Raw genomic sequence first — 19,468 nt, forward strand, 5'->3', positions numbered from 1 at the left:
TATAACAGAAAACAAATAATCTTGCAAGGTTTTCTCCTTCCTCTTCAAATAATATCTTTGACGTGACTCCTCACAATGTAGCTGTTTGGGCATTGTAAACTTACCTCTTAAGAGAATACAAAATATATAAAATACATACAGTGCAAATAGGGTTCTCAGAAAAAAAAAATAGAGCAGCTACGATTGATTCTTTGGATAAGCATTTGGTTGCTAATGCTTGATATATTCTACATAATATTAGCTTTACTCCATATGGTTAAACAACAGTAAAGGCTGACTGAAGAGTGGATGCTAATTGTGAGGCCACAGTTCGAGACGCAAAGGCTTGAACTTGCTTCTTAGCATCTGTCGATGATGTATCCAGACAGTAATAAGTTCTCATATACACACACACATAATCACACGTATAAAGATTGAGATATATAAATTTACTTGATCACACACGTACAAGATTGAGATATACATAAATCCACTAGATAAAAACATATATAAAGATTCAGATATAGCAAATTACTTTATTAAAACAGGTATATAAGAGAATTGATGAGACTAGTAAATTTACAGTCACACATATAGTATGCACATACCCAAACAGTAAATTGAGAAATAAATACCTTTCTTGCATCTTGTAAAGCCAATAAGATTTGCAATACTGAGACAGAGACAAACTCCCACAACCAAAAGATAATCGAAGTTCAACCTAACTATTGCAATAAGTCCAAGCGCAACCCACACTGCCGCCTACAGATAAATACAATGAAAATCATGTCAGGAAAGCCCCCAAAAACTGACAATCTCTTATTGATGATATGGGGTAAGGAAATAGTACTTGCTCTTCGTTATCTAATAATGAACCGTTTAAAGAGTGTAGATATCTGATAGTGAACCATCTATGGGTGTTTGATTATCCATCACTTATAATTCTTTTACTTTCACCTACAGCCCATTTGTTAGAAGTCTGAAATGTTGTTTCTGGTTCATCATTTCTACTATTGTATTATTTTCCTATTACTTAAAAGTTATGCACTGGCTACATTGGTCAGAAACACCCTGAATACGAGAACCAATATGCAAAAGCATCACAACATCATGAATGATGGAAAACAAGTACGTCCAAATCAAAGTAGAAACCACAGACCAGACTGTATTCAAGAGAAATGTCTTCTGGTTTCAGTTGGACCAGGGTCTGGGATAAATTTATGTAATTTCTTTCAATAGACGCTCCTGTAGATGGTGATGCCACATCATGTTTCATTTATAAGAAATTAATATAAATTACATCGTAGAAATGATAGTTGGGAAGTATCTTGCATCTGGTGACATTGCCCATGAGACCCAATCACACCTTAAGTTGTTTTAGAAGAATAAAGACCAAGGATACCTTTTGATGTGAAATCATAGAAAGACATGCAACTGAAGTTATCATTACTCATCTTTATTGGCTCATTCTGTGAAGGAGGACCCAATATGGCTATATTTGCAGATGTACAAAACATTAGAGATGGTTGTTTCCTATCCCAATTCATATATGATCAGAAATACCTGGGACTCTTCTAACTGGAGATACATAATCATAGAGAGTCTCTTTTAGGAGTAGAGGAACTTTTTTATATTGGAATTGCGCTGTGAATCTATCATGGTCTCAAGTGCAGAAGTAAATTGAACTTCTGAACAAATTCATAATCAAAGGATTACCTATAAATTATCAGAGATGAATAAGACCTAACTTTGTCTCTCATTGTCCAGTTTTCAATAAACATGAGTAGCAATATAGCATCTCACATCTGAAACATGCCTTAGAAAGTTAATCGTCATCTTTCCTATGATTTTTATCATGTCCATGAAAACTAGCTGTGTACCAGAAAATACAACATTGCCCAAAGGTTCGAATAATCAAAATCACACTGTTAGCTGCACTTGCATCGCAGAAATAGCAATGAGATAAACAACAGGAAGGGGAAGTTAGAGAAACATACATTGAGATAAAGAGTCCACCAGAATAGCCATGAATCTTTCTTATTCATTCTCAATAGCTCCTAAGCCCCAGAATGCAAAGACAAACAGTCAGATAAATATAATTCAACAATTAGGCTTGGTAATTTGAAACAATTTATTGACAAGATCTTATGGGTTGATCAAAGATTACATTGTTCAGATAACATTCACATTAAGTAGTTATGATTGATTTTTTGACAATAGTTATCATGTTGATTTGCGGGCTACATCACTGAACATGAAATCTACATATAATTTTAAGGTCAGTTAACCGACAAAACCTTACCTGTTGATCTAACGACTCATATCGCCATATGCTTTCTCCATGATCATTCACCTCATTCCACCATCTTAGGCCAACAAGGATTCTTCCACTAACATTCTTTACAACCCAGAAATCAAGAGCTTCAAGCAACACTGTAACGACAAATTGAATGGAGAAATAGTCGAACAAGATAGATGATAGGATGTAGAATGCAATGGCAAGACCCTGCATCAACCCCTCTTCACATTTCAGAATACCCTGATGGGATTAAAATTTCGTCCCATGTTTTAAAAATACTCTCATGTGACGAGAAATAAATAAAAGGTGCATTTTTGCATGCATGATAGTTTTTCCTGTTTGAATACTCTAGTATCTCGCGTGATTAAAAAAAGACATACTTTCATTATTTGCATATATTGTGTGATCAAAACACATTCTCACATTTGAATACTCTCATGTGATCAAAACAAGGTTCATGTCTAAAAACTCTAAAAACAAAACAGACGTTTGAATACTCTCATGCGATCAAACAAGATTCAATATCAGAAAACCTAAGATAAAAACACAGTTCCAAATTTGAATACTCTCAAGTGAGGAAAAAGTAAAGAAAACAACTTCATTTCGAGAACTCTACTGAGATAAAGAAACAGAAATTTCATTACAATACGAATAATGTGATCGAACAAGAGGAATGCATGTCGAGAAACCTTAAGGAGACAGAACGAAAGAGAGATCTAACCTTGAAAAGAACATGAAAGAAGCAAGTCAAGGGATTCATATACTTCTCATCTTCAGCCTGTGAATGAATGCAATTTACAATCAAGAAACACATTGAGCAAAGAAAAAAGAATCATTTTACGAGAGGATGCGATTCTAGTGTACAAAAATCAAAGCAACACTTCACCATGGCACTGCAGGAGGATTCGTGAAAGATCTGTGCAGATTGCGAGCTGCCCCTGCTGCTGCTTCTCGTTTTGCGAATATTTTACATATTTGCTACGATACCCTCGGGTTTAGACAATTTGCCGACACCCCTCAGTTTTCTTAACTTGCCAAAATGCCCCTCGAATCAAATTCAACTTAAAAGTTAATCCCCACTCCATCTCGTTCAAATCAAGCTAGAACTTTTACAATGTTTGTCGGTTGCTCTTTCGTAGCTTGATTGATTCCTTCAACATGACCATTCATTGACTGATCGTTCTCTTATTAGGGAGTCCTATCCAATTACACATGTTAACTTGTTGAAACTATATGACCATTCATTGAGTGATCGATCTGTTATTAGGGAGCCCTATCCAATTACACATGTTAACTTGTTGAACTAGATGTTGGTTAAACCAATCAGGATGCTAATTATGCCTCTACTCCCCCAAGATAGAGTTCAAATGGCAACATGGAGAGATTTTGGACATAGTCTATGTGATCTTATGCAAACGCATGCTCGTTAAAAAGGGGTTCTCCTTATGTAAGATAAAGCACATTGCAACTGGAAGCTGAATCTACTCAAATGAGAATATGAGTCCGCCATACATAAGTTACAAATTATTTCTGAAATAAATTCACCTAAAGATGGCTTGAATTCTATGAGTTTCCATCTTCTCAAGGTATGTCAACATTGTTATAGGCGACGAATTGGTTTTGAGAATATTAATATTCCCCAAGTGTGTGAGGGATGCATGTATAGAGGATTGATTATGGCATGGCATAGAGATTTGGTATAAAAGGCTAAAAAAGTATCACTATTGTAGCAACAAGCAACAATCATTAATCAAGAAGCTATATCTAGCTACATCTACACATTCAAGTATGCATGGGTCATTCCATAACCTTCAAGTTTACAAAGCAAGACTCTTTCTAGTATCAACATTATCAATAACCAATGTACTATATCGATCAAGGAGAGTGTTTTGGGTGTTGCATAACAAAGTAAGACCCCAATTGAAATAGTTGTTTCAAGATCAAAACGTTTGGGAGGAGTATTAGAAGCTTGTTTATATGAAGGCATGGCTTATGTTGTATTTCTCAATGTTTGCAAGCATGACACATCATCATTTACCCAAAAGCTTTGCATTCACATACATAAAGAATAGTGGTCCAATAAAGACTAGGCAACTACATTCACATCCCTCTTGTTTTGCTATTCACATGTACACACTAGAATATGACAATTTCTTTTCAACTATCTAGTATATACTCAGGATCCCCAATGGTCATATATGCCACTGTGGTTTCATATACGAGGACCCACCTAGACATTATTACTATAGGTTTAAAAGATGGCAAGTAGAAGCTTTGTTCAAGCTCTTAGGTGATTTGATCAAGTATGTGATCATCGAGGATAGATTAGTAAAGGTACTTGTGATGAAGCAACAAAATGCAAAAATGTCAAAATTACAATGTTACATTGCAACTATTGACCCCAATACAAGGTAAAAATGTGATAGCCAATTTAGTGGTGATTAATGATTTTCCAAATCCATTTACCCATAACTATATTTAGGCATATTGATCGATTAGCACTAGTTGACAGTTAAGGGTCATCACTATATTCTCTTCCCAAGGCAATCTACTCGTAGGGAAAAAAACACTAATACATACGAGGTTCATGTGTACCATGCAAGGATTTCATTAAAAGTTCATTAGGTTTTGGTGTAATTCGTGAAAGCTATGATGACATATTAAGAGGGGATTATGACTCAAGTGTCACACTAAAGAGAACACAGAGAAGTTTGAGCTCATATGTGTATGTCTTATTTATACACATCAAGACTTTGTGCTTCAAAGTTCAAAGTATGAACATTCCTTCTTAGGAAGGAGACACACATTGAGAAAACTTGTTTAGTTAGGTCCCATGGGCCAATATTGGCCTCTCTATAAATGCTAAAATTATCTAATCTAGTAAGTAGAAACCCAAAACAATCAAAGTGAACCTCACACTTGCTTCTATCTTGTAAACAACAATTTCTATTGTGTACGGTGTCAAAACAATCAACAAAAACCATGATGACCTCTTGCTTTAATTGTCATATAGACAACTACATTTGTGTGAACAGGTGAAGCTGAACCATTGTGTGGAGCCCATAAAAGGCAAACACAACCACATCAACCATCATGTTAAAGGGTTGAGGTTCATTCACAACCATCTCATAGAGTTTAATTTGATGTGTGAAATAACTACTGCTATAAACAAATGCTACCAAGGATTGAAGTCTTCATCCCAATTTCAAAACAAGCTAATTTCTTCCGTCAATAAAGACCCCTCTTTTGCTCTATAGTTAATATCCTATGCATTAAAGAACGTTTTAATAAAACATTTGAAACAATTAGGTGAGGCGTCACCTACATGAATTACTATTCTGTAAGCAATCCCACAATCAAAAGAGATAATGTGGGAGAGAAGTGGCTCTCAATTTATGATTTCTTAATGGCAAAACGCAATAGCAATTAATGTGCCTTTTAAACTGGCAATGGATGAGTTGTTTTACGTGTACTTGTTTCACTATTAAATTTACAGAATAATCACACGGTTTCACAAGTACTTAAGAGAAGAAACTCTAATCTAAAATTTATCTTTGGGGCTATTCAGCTTCACTTCACTGCCACACGCTTTACGACTACCACAAGAAGCACTACAACAGCGAGCATCATGGAAGATGCCAAGGTCTTGTCGATATTATTTGTGTCTCTTGCTGAGACAAATGCTTGCTCAACTGATGTAAATATTGAACCAACAATCTCGACAACCTTGTCAAGTATTTGTAACACCGTCCCACTTACAAAATCGCACACCTTTGAAGCGATCATAGTAATGTTAAACTCCTCAGGGTCATTTTTGTGGCAAAATGAAGTTTTTTGCCCAACTGTAGCATCTATATGATCCAAAAGAAAACACATCAGCATATCAGATGGCCATCATATTATCCAAATGTACCCATAAAATGCAAAATATGAACTATAACCAGGATGTGATCCACACCCCAACATAACTTGTTTAATATTTAAAATTGTTGAAAAGAATAATTGCATAAACATGGAATTAAACAACATACCCAACCACAGAAGTAATTAATGCCATGCCTATGCATAAGACAACTAAGAGATAGTAGAAAGAATACAGATATGAGTACCATTATCTTGGAGACCTCGGGCAAGCTCCATGACTTTCTCATTGCTTAAGACTGCATTCCAGACACTAGGATCACGAGCCAATGATTTCACTGCCTCCTGCCATGACATAAGCACATGACTACTTCAAGGATAACAAAAAATCCAACTTTGGAAACAAATGCATATAATTCCTTAACCACTTAACTATGCATGAAACCAATCCTTAGTTTTTGATGCACAAATATACATAGAACTAAAAAGCAGCCATCACTTAGATCAGGGTTATTTCAAAGCCCTTGTTTCATACACTTTCTAATTTACATGCAAAAGATGTATTACTTAAAATAGGTAAAAGATGCAACCATGGTACATGACTTCATCATAAGGAATTTTTCTAGGTCTAGTGTTTCAGACCATAGTATGAACCATACGTACCATACGTGTCTTCACATTCGAGAATGTTTCAATCATTCGAGTATGGTAAACACCCTCGAAGTATGGTAAATACCATACTTTTGTATTCATTATTTATTATAAGGTAATTTTTTTTAACGTAAGAAAGTTGAGGTAAAAAGTGTAAAAAAAACATAAGAATGTCTTGATAACATACACATTCGTTTGCATTTGTATGGAAAAGAATGTTTGCCAATGCATTCGAGTATATTACGTACTATGTTTCGGACTACTTATTTTGCATACAAAAGGGTATTCATTTACATGGACATATATGTTAATGTAACTATTGCAACTAAGTTCAAAAACTATGTTTTCTAAGACCCCTGTTTTATACAACACCTAACATATGAAGATAAGGTATGTTTTTATAGGTTTGAGTAGCCAGAGAGGATATGCATATTCCTAAAATAAAGCTGCAGATAAAGTGATTGTTTTGAAAGGGAGAAAACACGAAAATACCCCTGAATTTTTCTTTACTTCCTTCCCGAAAAGCGAAAAAATCAGACAAATTCACCATATGGTTTCCCCACCATGTAATTGTGCCACAATGTAATGAAAAAAAAGTGCGGGTATTTTTGAAGGTTTGATAGTTAGTATACTTACCTGAACCTTAGGATTTGTTTGCATGAGATGAAATGCTTGGTGGACTGAGCTGCTACGTCCTTGAAGCAGTCCGAGACGGAGTGCCAAATTAGAAGAAAATGCATTATCTTCCCTTTTCTCTTTATTCACAACAACACTCTCTTTCTTCTCAACGCTTGCAACACACTCCTCTGAGCTGTGTATCGAAAAGTTCTCATTTCAATGAATCTTTCTCCGAGAAAGTGCATCTGAATTATAAGAGCCAACGGGCTAAAACACTTGTTGCTATAGATTATGTATACATTACCGATCAAGGGCCGCTCGGAGATCTTTGGTAGCTTCTTCAACCTCTTCCTCAGATGGTATAGGTGCAAACACAAGGTGATCAACTGAATTTTGAACCCATTCTTCTTTGCCCGGAGTTTCCCAATCCTTGGCCATCTGGGCATGTGTGAAATCAACTGAATTTGACGTGGAATTTGATGGCAATGCAATGTCTATATCATCTTTCGGGTTTGAATCCACCCATAGTTGGTTCAAGCCTCCACCCATACCTACCAGGCAGACTGGAATAAATCAAAGGAATTTTTTTTTAGATACAACTTCTCATGCCAATTTCTTCAGTTTATAGTTCAACGGGATGTACATCAAATACAACAGAATAATGAGGATCAACAACCGAAAATAGAGAATTAAAGCACATGTTTTTTTATAGATCTCTTTGCCAAATTTATGTGCCTAAAATGCAGAAACGAAAACACAAGGAATGAGAACACAAAACTAGAATAAAACCACACAAGCGTATATACATCTTTAAGTCTACTCTTCAGTTTATGCAACCAGAATCTATACCCAATAAATTGCCCAAAAACACTAGGACGGAACACAAGAACATAAAAAAAAATTGCATAATATATATACATATATACATGTGTGTGTGTGTGTGTGTGTGTGTTTGTCTTTATGCCAATTATGCAGTTTATGCAACCAAGATATATGCCAAATATAATGCCGAAAAATCAGGATTCGGAACAGAAAAATATAAGTCAGAATGTATACATACATATTTACACCAGTCTTTGGTTTATACAACTACAATGTATACCCATGATGAACAATAAAACAATCAACACAAAAACATAGGAATAAATTGGATGACTTCTGCATACACTTGTATTCATTTCTTCCGTTCATGAAACAAGAATTTATACCAAATGTAAACAAAAACACATAAGGACATAATTTCCACTATAAATCTTTATACCAATTCATCAATTTATGCATTCGACCGAGATTTACACAAAAATGCAAGAATAACAAGCGTTTTAAAACAATAAAAAACACATTAATTCTTATATACACCTGTATAAATTTCTTCTGTTATCATATTCACCAGGATTGATACCGTATGTACCCAAAACCAAAACACGAAACATTACCGCAGAAGAAGAAACACGGAGTCCATACACGTTACTGAAAAGGAAGTTCATTAAAACATTCCGAGAAACAGTTGATAAAATCAAGGGTTGAAAACCCACATAAAAAAAGAAATTTCATAAAACATTCTGACAAAAAAGGGTTGATAAAAACAAAATCATAGAAACAGAGTAGTCTGTGGATGCTTCAAATCTTTCTCTTTCCAATGTGTTTAAGCGATGAGAAGAAGAAGAATCAGGCAGACATTAATAAACACATCGTATGTATATAATCAGTGAGAAAAAGAAAACGGGGGTCTATATGACAGAGATGGGCTCATACCTGAGATCGTGAAAAGCGAAGCGGAACCAGAAGAAGGTGGAAGGGAGAAGAAGAACAAGTAGTAGTAGTAGTAGTAGTAGTAGTAGTAGTAGTAGAAAGCAAAAACTCTATAATTATTATTATTATTACTATTACTATTACTACTATTTTAGAATTTGGCCTATATATTCAATTATAATTGTACAATTGAGAATACATACATACATTGTAACATTTCATTGAATTAGTTATGTATATGAAATGTCCGAATAATGATTCAACAAAATAAATAGTTAAAAAGTAGTACATGAATGACAAGAACATTATGTCGGAAAACGGGGCCGAATGACAAAGAAGCGCATTTGGCCCCCAAATCCACCCGTTATTATCCCTGCCTACCAGACTAACTAGTAACTACTACACAACTTAACTACCTACCCAGTAGCGGACTATGGTTTATCGGAAGCGAGGCCATGCAATTTGGATCCCGACCAATCATGATAAAAACTTGTCAACACATCACCAGCTAATGGCCAGCAACGTGTTGCGACGGATGGCCGTTGGCTCCCTCCTCGATATTGAGCATTTGCATCCAAGTCACTTCCGACTCTCTTTGCCCACAAAAAATGATATTGATTTAAATTTGGGCCACATGTTGCTTTCTACTGTGTCGATTCAAGTGAAGTTTTAGGAGCCTCTTGCAACTCTTTTACGGCTATCATGGCTTGGCCGTGTGGTAAACATCTTGGCCCATGGGTACGAGTGATGATTCTCCGCGCCTTCTTTTTGTTTATGGATCCTCTTGCAACTTCTTTATATTGTGATTGGCCACCTAGTGCACATCTTAGTTCGTGGATTCTATCTTCATCTACATTGTTAAAAACCTTATCATGTTTTTGTTGATCAATGCCACCCAATAATAGTTTGATCTAAGTATTTGCCAAGTATGGAGAGGGATATCATCACCTTTCCCCTCTACACCAAATTCTTTCCACATGAAGGTCCTATGTGTGCAAGAACTCACATCCTAGATCAAATTTCAATAGCTTTTCTATTCTCTTGAGTAAGTGGTTACAACATTGAATGATTCATCTTGCAATAAAATTTTCATGAAAACTTGTGGATATTAAAGATTCTCCAAATCCTGTCCAATGCACTCGATGAACTCCTAAGGATCAATTTTGCAACCAAATTGGCATGGAAAACTTTAGGATATCAAGGATTCCTAGAGCCCCATGGACTTTGGGAGAACTGTAAATATACATCCCCCTATGGGAGTTTTGACCGTCCGATCATTTTCATATGTATTAGAGTTTCAAAAACTATGCTTGTTTATTTTTTAATTTTACTTATATTCTGCTTGGTAAGGCTCCTAATCACATGCAAATTAATAAAAATCACATATTTAATAAAACTCATAAGCAAGTGTTCGACACATGATTAATTTAATCAAAAAAATTTAAAGAGGATTTAATGATTAAATATCAATCTCAACAAAACTTGTTTCTAACTTAACCTCATATATCAATTTTTGGAAAAATTACTAAAAGATATTTTTATTTATTTTCAAAGCTTATACATGACTGGTTCAAATGTAAACATCTAATAGCATGAAACTAACTTTGAGGATATTATCAATTATTATTATAGTGATATATAATTTATTAGTGATTTATCAAATAGCATGAAACTAACTTTGAGGATATTAGCAATTATTATTATAGTGATTTATTAGTGGACAACCAACATTACAAGTTAGCAATAATTCGTGTTGTAGCCTTCATGAATGTGACCAAAAAGCTAAAGAGAAGGTTGGGAGATTTGCATGCATTGTAATCATCTATTGGTTTGAAATAAAAAAGAGGAGCAACTAGAGCTGTAGAAGGAAGGAGGAAGTGAAATAGTTAAACATAGTGTTATTGCCAATATAGCGAAAAATATGTTACGTGAAAACATTGCCATCACACATCACATAAGAGACTATCGATGTCCACAGAAATGATGCTAATATGCTCACGAGGTTACCATGTAAAAATTGTAAAGATTTGTAAGCTTCATGAACATATCATAAATCTTTCTACATGAATTCATTCTTTTCGTATTTCTTCATTCCCAATCCTATCCTTATAGTGGATCCATGGTTTCTAATGAAGTGAATTGACATTTACTTTACCTTGGTGGTAAGTTCTTAATCTTCTACTTTCACGTCTTGTGTTCAATCCCCCTACTTAAACACCATTCTGTTATATATTTAAAGCGTTAGGAAACCATGGGATTAGGAATAATAGAAGACATGCATACGTAGTTGAGATGACAATGTCAAATTGTTTGGAGACTCCATTAGTTGGATAGCTCTCCATGCCATGGCAATGTGGGCATGGAATGGAGCCTACACAAAATGATGTACATGATTGGTTCTTAAGAAAAAGATTCGAATGAATTTCTGATGCTAGTCGAATTGCTTTCTCATACGATACAGTGAGAACATTGTGCAGATCATTTTGCAGTTTAACCTAATTGCTCTTCATTTCGGCAGCTTTCAAAGGAGACCATGCATGGGTGGCCTTAACAGCTATGCTGCTATGCAAGGATGAGGTAAAGCTATTTGCATAAGAGAGAGAGAGAGAGAGAGAGATGATCATGAGTGAAAAATGTCATGTGGAGCTTGTGGCCATGCTCAAGACATGTGCCAAGAAGAAGGATCTTTACAAGGGCACTAAACTACATGCATATATCACGACTAAAGGTCTATTACTTGAACAAAACCCTTATTTAGCAAATGCGTTAATCAACATGTATGCCAAATGTGGTAACCTCATGAAAGCACAAGAAGTACTGGAAGAGCTCCCAAATCGAAATGTAGTCTCGTGGTCGGCCCTTATTGCTGGATATACCCAACAAGGTAATGGCCAAAAAGCCTTTAATTGTTTCAGAAAGATGAAACAAGAGGGTTTCTACCCTGACGCGGTTACTTACACTTGTGTATTGAAAGCATGTTCTGTCACCCGAGGCCTAGCAATGGGCGAGAAAATTCATAATGAGGTCATAAGTAACGGATTATTAGAGAAGGATATTATGCTCGGCAATGCTTTGGTAGATATGTATGCCAAGTGTGGTTCTCTTGCAAAAGCTCAACAAGTGTTAGAGGGACTTCCTATCCGGAATATTATCTCTTGGTCGGCATTAATTGTAGGATATGCCCAACATGGACAAGGTCATGAAGCATTGGAATGCTTCCAAATGATGGAAAATGAGGGCCTCTCTCCCGATGTGGTTGTATTTACTTGCATTTTGAAAGCATGTGGTAGATCCGGAGCTTTACAAATGGGCGAACAGGTCCATGATAAGATTGTTGCAATGGGGTTGTTGGAGAAGGATATTGTGATTGGTAATGCTTTGGTGGATATGTATGCCAAATGTGGTGAATTTGTGAAAGCACAGAGATTGCTTGAAGAGCTTCCTCGGAGAGACATATTCTCTTGGAATGCATTACTTGCCGGATACGTTCAGGAAGGTCAAGGGCGAGAAGCTTTGAATTGCTTTGAATGGATGCAAAATGATGGCATAACTCCAGATGTGGTCACATTCATTTGCATATTGAAGGCTTGTGGTAACTTAAAAGATTTTGAGAAGGGCCGACAAATCCATGAAGAGATTCTGAATATAGGCTTACTTGCAGAGAAGGATATTGTGCTTAGCACTGCATTGTTGGATATGTATGCCAAATGTGGCATGCTTGTAATAGCACAACAATTGTTCGACAAGATTCCAGTTCGGAATGTAGTGTCTTGGTCAGCATTGATTGCGGGGTATGTCCAGCATGAGCGAAATCATGAAGCAATACATTGTTTTGAGGAGATGCAACATGAGGGGATCTTTCCAGATTCAGTCACCTTCATTTGTGTCTTAAAAGCCTGTGGCAATATTGGAGCTATAAAAATGGGAGAATATATAAACGAAAAGATTGAGGAGAGAGGCATTTTGAAGAAAGACATAGTGCTTGGTGCAGCTCTAGTTGATATGTATGTCAAATGTGGCGTTCTTGAGAAAGCACGAAAGGCACTACAAGAGCTTCCTGCCCGAGACCTACTCTCTTGGAATGCATTAATTTCAGGGTATGTTCAGCAAGAGAAAGCAAATGATGCACTAAGAAGTTTCGAACAGATGCAAAGCGATGGTATAGCTCCAAATATGGTCACCTTGGTTTGTGTCCTCAAGGCCTGTGGTAGTGCAGGAGCTATTGACAAGGGAGAACAAATCCATGAAAGAATCAAGAGTGAGGGCTTTCGAGATGAAGAAAACATTACCATACTCGGCACTGCATTGGTGGATATGTATGCAAAATGTGGTTCACTCATAAAAGCTCAAAAGATTCTTCATGAGATTCCTCAACGAAACATCGTCTCATGGAATGCATTAATCGCGGGATATTCCCAACAAGGGCAAGGTCAGGAAGCCTTGGCATGTTTTGAAAAGATGCAAAATGAGGGGATATCTCCAAATAAGGTCACGTTCCTATGTGTTTTAGTTGCATGTAGTCACTCAGGGCTCTTGGATGAGGCCGAGGTGCTTTTCGAGAAAATGACCAAAATATATGCTATCAACCCTGAGTTCGAGCACCATACATGCATGGTACTAGTTTTTGGAAGCAGAGGGAACTTCGATAAGGCATTGTTAATAGCTCTGCAATCTTGTGATCATCTTGAAGTCTGGGTTGCATTGTTGGGAGGTTGTAGGAAATGGGGAAATGTGAAGCTTGGAAGCTTGGCATTTGATCAAGCAATGCAATTAGATAGCACTTGTGCTGCAGCCTATGCCCTTATGGCTAATATATTTAGTATAGCTGGTTTTCAAGAGGATGCAGAGAAGGTTGATGCAATGAGATTGAAGTATGGCGTTTTGCACAAGAGAGGAGGACATGGTGGTATGGTCCATTCATTTCCTCTCCACCAGCTATTGAAAGCATCAGTTGGGATAGTTTTGGAACCTTCATAGATTGCATAAAGAGAACTTTAATGCATTTGTATCTTGTTCAAGTTTCGAAGAGTTCCTAGTGATAGGTTTGTCCTACAGAGTAGGACAGATTCTACAAATGATTGACCAAATGACATGTTTAAATTTAGTAAACTTACCACGAGTCTATACATTTGGTTAATGGGTTCCAAGGATATGAGTGAAGTGAATTCCAGATATCTTTAATGGGTTCACAAGGAATACTTGGGAAAGGCTTGTGGTGCTGACATTGCCATGAGAAGATATGTTCCCTTGAAACGGGATGTGGTGCTGCTGATATGGGGATAAATGATTGGTTGAAAAAAAGTAGGGACACCTTGTGATACTTGGAAAATGGGTGTGGTGCTGACATTGTAATAATGATTGGTTGAAAAAATATATCAGCGATATTGGTATTCGAGTCTGGATCAAAATGTTGTCAGATGGGCAAATACCAATTGGGATTTGAACTCATGCCTAACAAATTGTATTAAAAAGTTCTTGCTTGTTGTCCACTTGGTCATCATCTGTCACTTTTACTGGATTCTCCAATGTTTCCCAGCCTTCTCTGCCCGGATCTTTCTCATGAAATGTTTTTAACATGTTTGAGTTGCTTGTCACTATGAATTGTTGGGAAGATAATGTTGCATTATGAATTGTTAGATCAATGCCAGTGAGAATACTGAACATAGGGCTCCATATCTGAAATCATCAATCTCATAGACTGTTGATGTATATGCATTGTTGGAAACGTTGTGCCTCATGTTACTATCCTACAACAGAAAACATAGAAATGTTTTGCTGCCCCTTGAAGAAATAATCCCACATTAGTAAAACAGGGTTTGCTAATGCTTTCTTCACAAGCAAAGGTGAAGAAAGGTAAGTAGACAATGCAACACTCGGTCATGTATATATTATTGTTTGTGCTTTGCCAATACACATTAATTATTCGAAGACTTTTATGAGGATGAGTTTAAGTTTAAAATTTTAAGGGCCATTCAGATCCCATTATACAATATGTTTAGTGCATATAAATATGGACTTATCTTACATGCCCACACGTTGGTCCAGGGTCGTTTGACTTCAATATAAATAAGGACATGTGATACACCGATTGTCTTTACAAGCCATTGATTATATTAAGGTTAAGATAACATACCGTTATATGGAGGTAATTATATGTATAGATTAGTAAGCTGAAAATAATAGAATGTACACAGGGAGGTGATTACATGTAACCATGTTCGATTTATTAGTAGGTAATTACTAGTGGTAATAGTTCATTATACAAATATGAGATTTGAAGTGAGAAACAATTTTATGATGGGGGTCTTGTGAAGGGAAGTAACAGTTACATTCTTTCATGTTTTCAAGCGAAAGGTTGGAAAAGCAAGGAGAGGGTTAGCCAGGGTTAGTGCGCGTGCATGACTACTTTTGGACTCTGAGAGGTCAACAGTTGAAGTTGAAGGGGACCAATGGAAGCAATGGAGCAGGTTAGCTAATGTAAGTTCAACAACATGAAGGCCTTGGCTCATGCCAGGGCACATTCGACGTCCCGACCCAAATGGTAGCAGCTCAAAGTGTTGGCCTTTCAAATCGATGGCACTATCTACAAAACGCTCGGGCTTGAATTGATCTGGTTGCTCCCAGACATGCTTATCCCTCCCAATTGCCCACAAATTAATGAAAACCATCGTTCCTGCTTGTATCTTGTAATTATATGTCTTGTCTGTGCCATCCAAATCCACTCCCAACACTTCGATCTCGCAAGCTTCTTTCGACATATGTGGTATCATCATCGATGCAACAGGATGTAATCGGAATGTCTCCTTTATTATGGCCCTCAGATAAGTCAACTTCTCTAAGTCATCATCATTTACCATCCTTTCCATCCCCACTACCGCCTCCAACTCTTGTTGTACCTTCCTCATCTCCTGTGGATTGGCTAGTAACTCTGCCATTGCCCAATTCATCGTGTTTGCTGATGTATCTACACCTACTATGAACATTTCCTGTATCCACGAGCAATCCAAACTTTGTAATATGATGAGTGAAAATCGAAAAGATTAATCGATTCTCAGTGGCTATGAAACATTTACAAGTACATGCACGTAAGAAGTCTGGATTATTACGAACCTTAGGGGCGGGTAATGTCTCAAATATTCTAGAACTTAAAATTATAAGGAAGTAATCACAAAAGCTCGAAAACATTAAATTAGTTGGGTTCTTCCTAGTCCCTACCTAATAAAGCCCCAAGAATAATTAATTAATTATTAACCTCTACATTAATCAATGTTCCCATATTGGTTAAAAAAATAACCCCGAAGAGTACACTCCAAACAACAAGTCAATTTCTTAATCCGGTTCATTAGTTTCTTCTTAATCTACTGCACTTATCCTGCGAGAAGGGTAATCACGGTATTTTTCGAGGAATTTGTGATGGGTTTTGACCTAAATTTCAATCAAATTTAAAGACATCTTGCTGTCATTTTTTTACCAGTATGGTGGCATTGAGAAAGGCTTGGTCCTCAGTAGTGTGGTCTAGCAGGAGGTCGAGGATGTCATCAAATCGAATGCCGTCCGACCGGGCACGGACACGACGGGCCACAATCAAGCCGAGGAGGCGGCCCGCACGCGCGCGTAACGCACGCATACGTCTCTTGGCACGCGCATCAAGGAATGACAAGAACCGCACGAAATCGCCCACCAATGGCGTGAACAAGAGCCTCACCGTCTCTTCGACAATTGTGTGAAGCGGGTGCAAGGCCTCCTGGCGCACCGTCTCGATGAGCCTCTCGGACAGCACGAGGCGCCCCATGATGTTGCATGTCACATGGGACACACATGTGAGAATGTTGAGACTAGTGGTACCTGAATCGGCGCCCCGACGGATGTTGTCCACCATGTGCGCTACCTCGGCTTGCCTCACATTGCTCTTCTCGGCGATCCGTGCCTGGCTCAGGAGCCGCGTAGTCCACAGCTTGCGGAGCTCGCGCCACCTCGCGCCCGCATTCTGGAACCCGATCACGTTGGCCCGCCCAAAAAGCAGGTGCTCCGGGACGCTGAACAATGCCGGCCGGTCACTGAAGGCCACGTCGTGCGTGTGAAGGAACTGCCGCGCGCTCCCGGCCGTGCACGCCACCAAGGCCGGCGTGGAGCCAAGGCGGATCGAGAGGACTGACGTGTTGTATTGCTCGGCGAGATGTGCTAGGGCTCGGTACGCCCGTGGCCCTGCTAGGATGGGAAGGTTGCCGATGATCGGCCAAGGCCGTGGTCCAGGAGGACACAATCCCGGGGAATCCCTTGATAAGGCGATCTTTGTCGCCCATACTATGGCTACCAACAAAGTGGCAATCCCTAGTAAGACCACCCCAACAACTTGTTGTGTGGGTTGTTGTTGGTACATGATTCTTTCACCGTGGTCGCGAAAGAGAGCATTCATCATGGGTCGCCACCTATTTAGTTTTCTTTGTTGTGTTTGGGGGGGGGGGGGGGGGGGGGGGAAGTGGAGTTCTTTTGTTGGTGGTTCACAACTTACAAGTTCATGTGTCCATTTGCTAGGCCTTTCTCGCGGCATATCGTGTATGTGGGTGGGCACTTCCACGAATTCCCCTGTCTATATTCACTAGGCACATCCATGTCCCTACTTATTTCTTGTATCCTATGGCCCATGTTTTTTAAATAAATTTGTAGGAAATGTACACAACTCAAGCCCAAATTCAATTTCTTCACATGAAATTATGAATAAGAAGAAGGTAAGGCTTACAAATTTCAAGAGAATTGATAAATTTCTAGCGGACTTAGTTCACATTATAAATAATTTGCAACCGAGAAGTCAGAAAAAGCAACTGACATTTTATGAACGAGGTCACATTGTTCCTAAACATTTAACACAAATTGAATATATTAATGATAGTTGGGTGATTAAGGTCAAAATGGAGTGGACTTTTACAATTTTTATATGTATATGGCCTAATTCTACATGCCAAAGTTTCTCCATACCATGAAGCCTGAATTTATGGAATATGTGAGGACTAAGGTAGTACCACCATGATTTTCATCCGTTACGAAGGCTTAGCTGTCAATATATAGCTCCCAAGTGTGAAAGAAACCTAGGGAAAAGGGCAAATCTCAATATATGTTACATGGTTGGAATAGAGTCAAATTATGCATTGTGTGGTTTTTTGTCATTTATCTCACAATATATAGAATTGAATACTAGGTAGAAGTTATGTGACACTCAATCCATATCATTAGAGATGTTCAGACAATTCAAAAGCACACACCCCACCTCATAGTTAACCTATCAAAAAATTAGTATGCATCTTTACCATAACTTCTTTGGTTACCACCAAATAATTTCATCTCTCATTGAGAAATTTGAAAACTCACAATCTCAACATCAGCAAGGCACATGATTTACTACTACCTTATCATGTTTATATACTTGAATTCTAGAATTTTCTAAAACCTTGTGAATATCTTTATGCAATAAGAATTTACGATGACAATTGATGTCTTCTCTTATAGGATATACATTGGCAATCGGTTTCATATTGTGCTTTACCACAAATGTATTGTTATATTTGTTGTTGATTTCAATATGTTGAAATTTGGGCCACCTTCTAGAACCTCGCTCTTTCCATTACTCTTTTTGTGACCAACAACTAAGTGCTTTTTTATTTGTTGGTTTGTTCTTGCTAGTTTCGACGACTTGGAAAAAAACCACCTTGTATGAGAGTCTTAGATATTTAAGAAGGCCCAAGTACAAAAGGCCACGACTCTCACATTCTTCTTTATATGTGCGCCTTGGAATTTAAAATTCATATGATAAGCTATGATTCCAACCCCATATATTCTCCAACTAATGAACCACAATCATGTTTCAAGCCATATGAACAAAGAGTACGGATCATGGTAAGGTTGCATTGAGGTTGAGATTCTTGTTGTTGCATCATATGGCTTTGATTGTATCATCATAGCAGAAGTATGGTATCTTTAAGTGGTGGTAAAATTGAAACATTGATCACTATAGTGTAAGCGATGTAATGTCGTTCATTGAGCTTAATCGGTTTGTCCAAAATGCATGTGAGAGTTTTCCTTGGCCGGCAAAGGATACAAGGTTTTCCTAGCGGAGTTTGCATTTCCAATCAGGTCAATAATGCAAACATCTCAGGAGAGAATTTGAAGTTGGTCTTGGCTAGCAAAGGATACGAGGTTTTCCTAGCGGAGTTTGCATTTCCAATAAGGTCAATAATGCAAACATCTCAGGACACAATGTTTGAGGTGAGAAATTGAAGTTGGTCGATGAAAAGTTCAAGTTCAAAAAGCGGA

The 19,468-nt window shown here is 37.6% G+C and overlaps 4 protein-coding genes across 4 annotated transcripts; 1 reads left to right on the top strand and 3 right to left on the bottom strand.

The window, feature by feature from the left end:
* Positions 1-3,253, bottom strand: LOC147862531 (golgi apparatus membrane protein-like protein ECHIDNA protein). The gene is made up of 6 exons (XM_087321205.1): positions 3,165-3,253; positions 3,000-3,056; positions 2,282-2,485; positions 1,977-2,036; positions 615-741; positions 1-345 (listed from the first exon to the last, which is right to left on the bottom strand). Exons 1-6 carry the CDS (start codon positions 3,165-3,167, stop codon positions 257-259), a joined length of 540 nt encoding a protein of 179 aa, XP_087177331.1. The 5' UTR covers positions 3,168-3,253; the 3' UTR covers positions 1-256.
* A 2,398-nt stretch (positions 3,254-5,651) lies between these two features.
* Positions 5,652-7,980, bottom strand: LOC147862532 (uncharacterized). The gene is made up of 4 exons (XM_087321203.1): positions 7,713-7,980; positions 7,427-7,601; positions 6,388-6,484; positions 5,652-6,129 (listed from the first exon to the last, which is right to left on the bottom strand). The coding sequence occupies exons 1-4, from the start codon at positions 7,955-7,957 to the stop codon at positions 5,849-5,851; spliced, it is 798 nt and encodes a 265-aa protein (XP_087177329.1). The 5' UTR covers positions 7,958-7,980; the 3' UTR covers positions 5,652-5,848.
* A 3,502-nt stretch (positions 7,981-11,482) lies between these two features.
* Positions 11,483-14,338, top strand: LOC147862533 (pentatricopeptide repeat-containing protein At3g09040, mitochondrial-like). Its single transcript, XM_087321470.1, has 2 exons — positions 11,483-11,545; positions 11,679-14,338. Exon 2 carries the CDS (start codon positions 11,777-11,779, stop codon positions 14,135-14,137), a length of 2,361 nt encoding a protein of 786 aa, XP_087177596.1. The 5' UTR covers positions 11,483-11,545; positions 11,679-11,776; the 3' UTR covers positions 14,138-14,338.
* Positions 14,339-15,112: 774 nt separating this feature from the next.
* Positions 15,113-17,581, bottom strand: LOC147862534 (cytochrome P450 71AU50-like). The gene is made up of 2 exons (XM_087321471.1): positions 16,632-17,581; positions 15,113-16,146 (listed from the first exon to the last, which is right to left on the bottom strand). The coding sequence occupies exons 1-2, from the start codon at positions 17,577-17,579 to the stop codon at positions 15,496-15,498; spliced, it is 1,599 nt and encodes a 532-aa protein (XP_087177597.1). The 5' UTR covers positions 17,580-17,581; the 3' UTR covers positions 15,113-15,495.
* Positions 17,582-19,468: the final 1,887 nt, after the last annotated feature.

The sequence above is a fragment of the Azolla caroliniana genome, unplaced genomic scaffold (genome assembly GCF_043228905.1).
Source record: "Azolla caroliniana isolate FFs.n. ecotype wild unplaced genomic scaffold, voAzoCaro1.0.p SCAF_6, whole genome shotgun sequence".
Taxonomy (NCBI): Eukaryota; Viridiplantae; Streptophyta; class Polypodiopsida; order Salviniales; family Salviniaceae; genus Azolla; species Azolla caroliniana.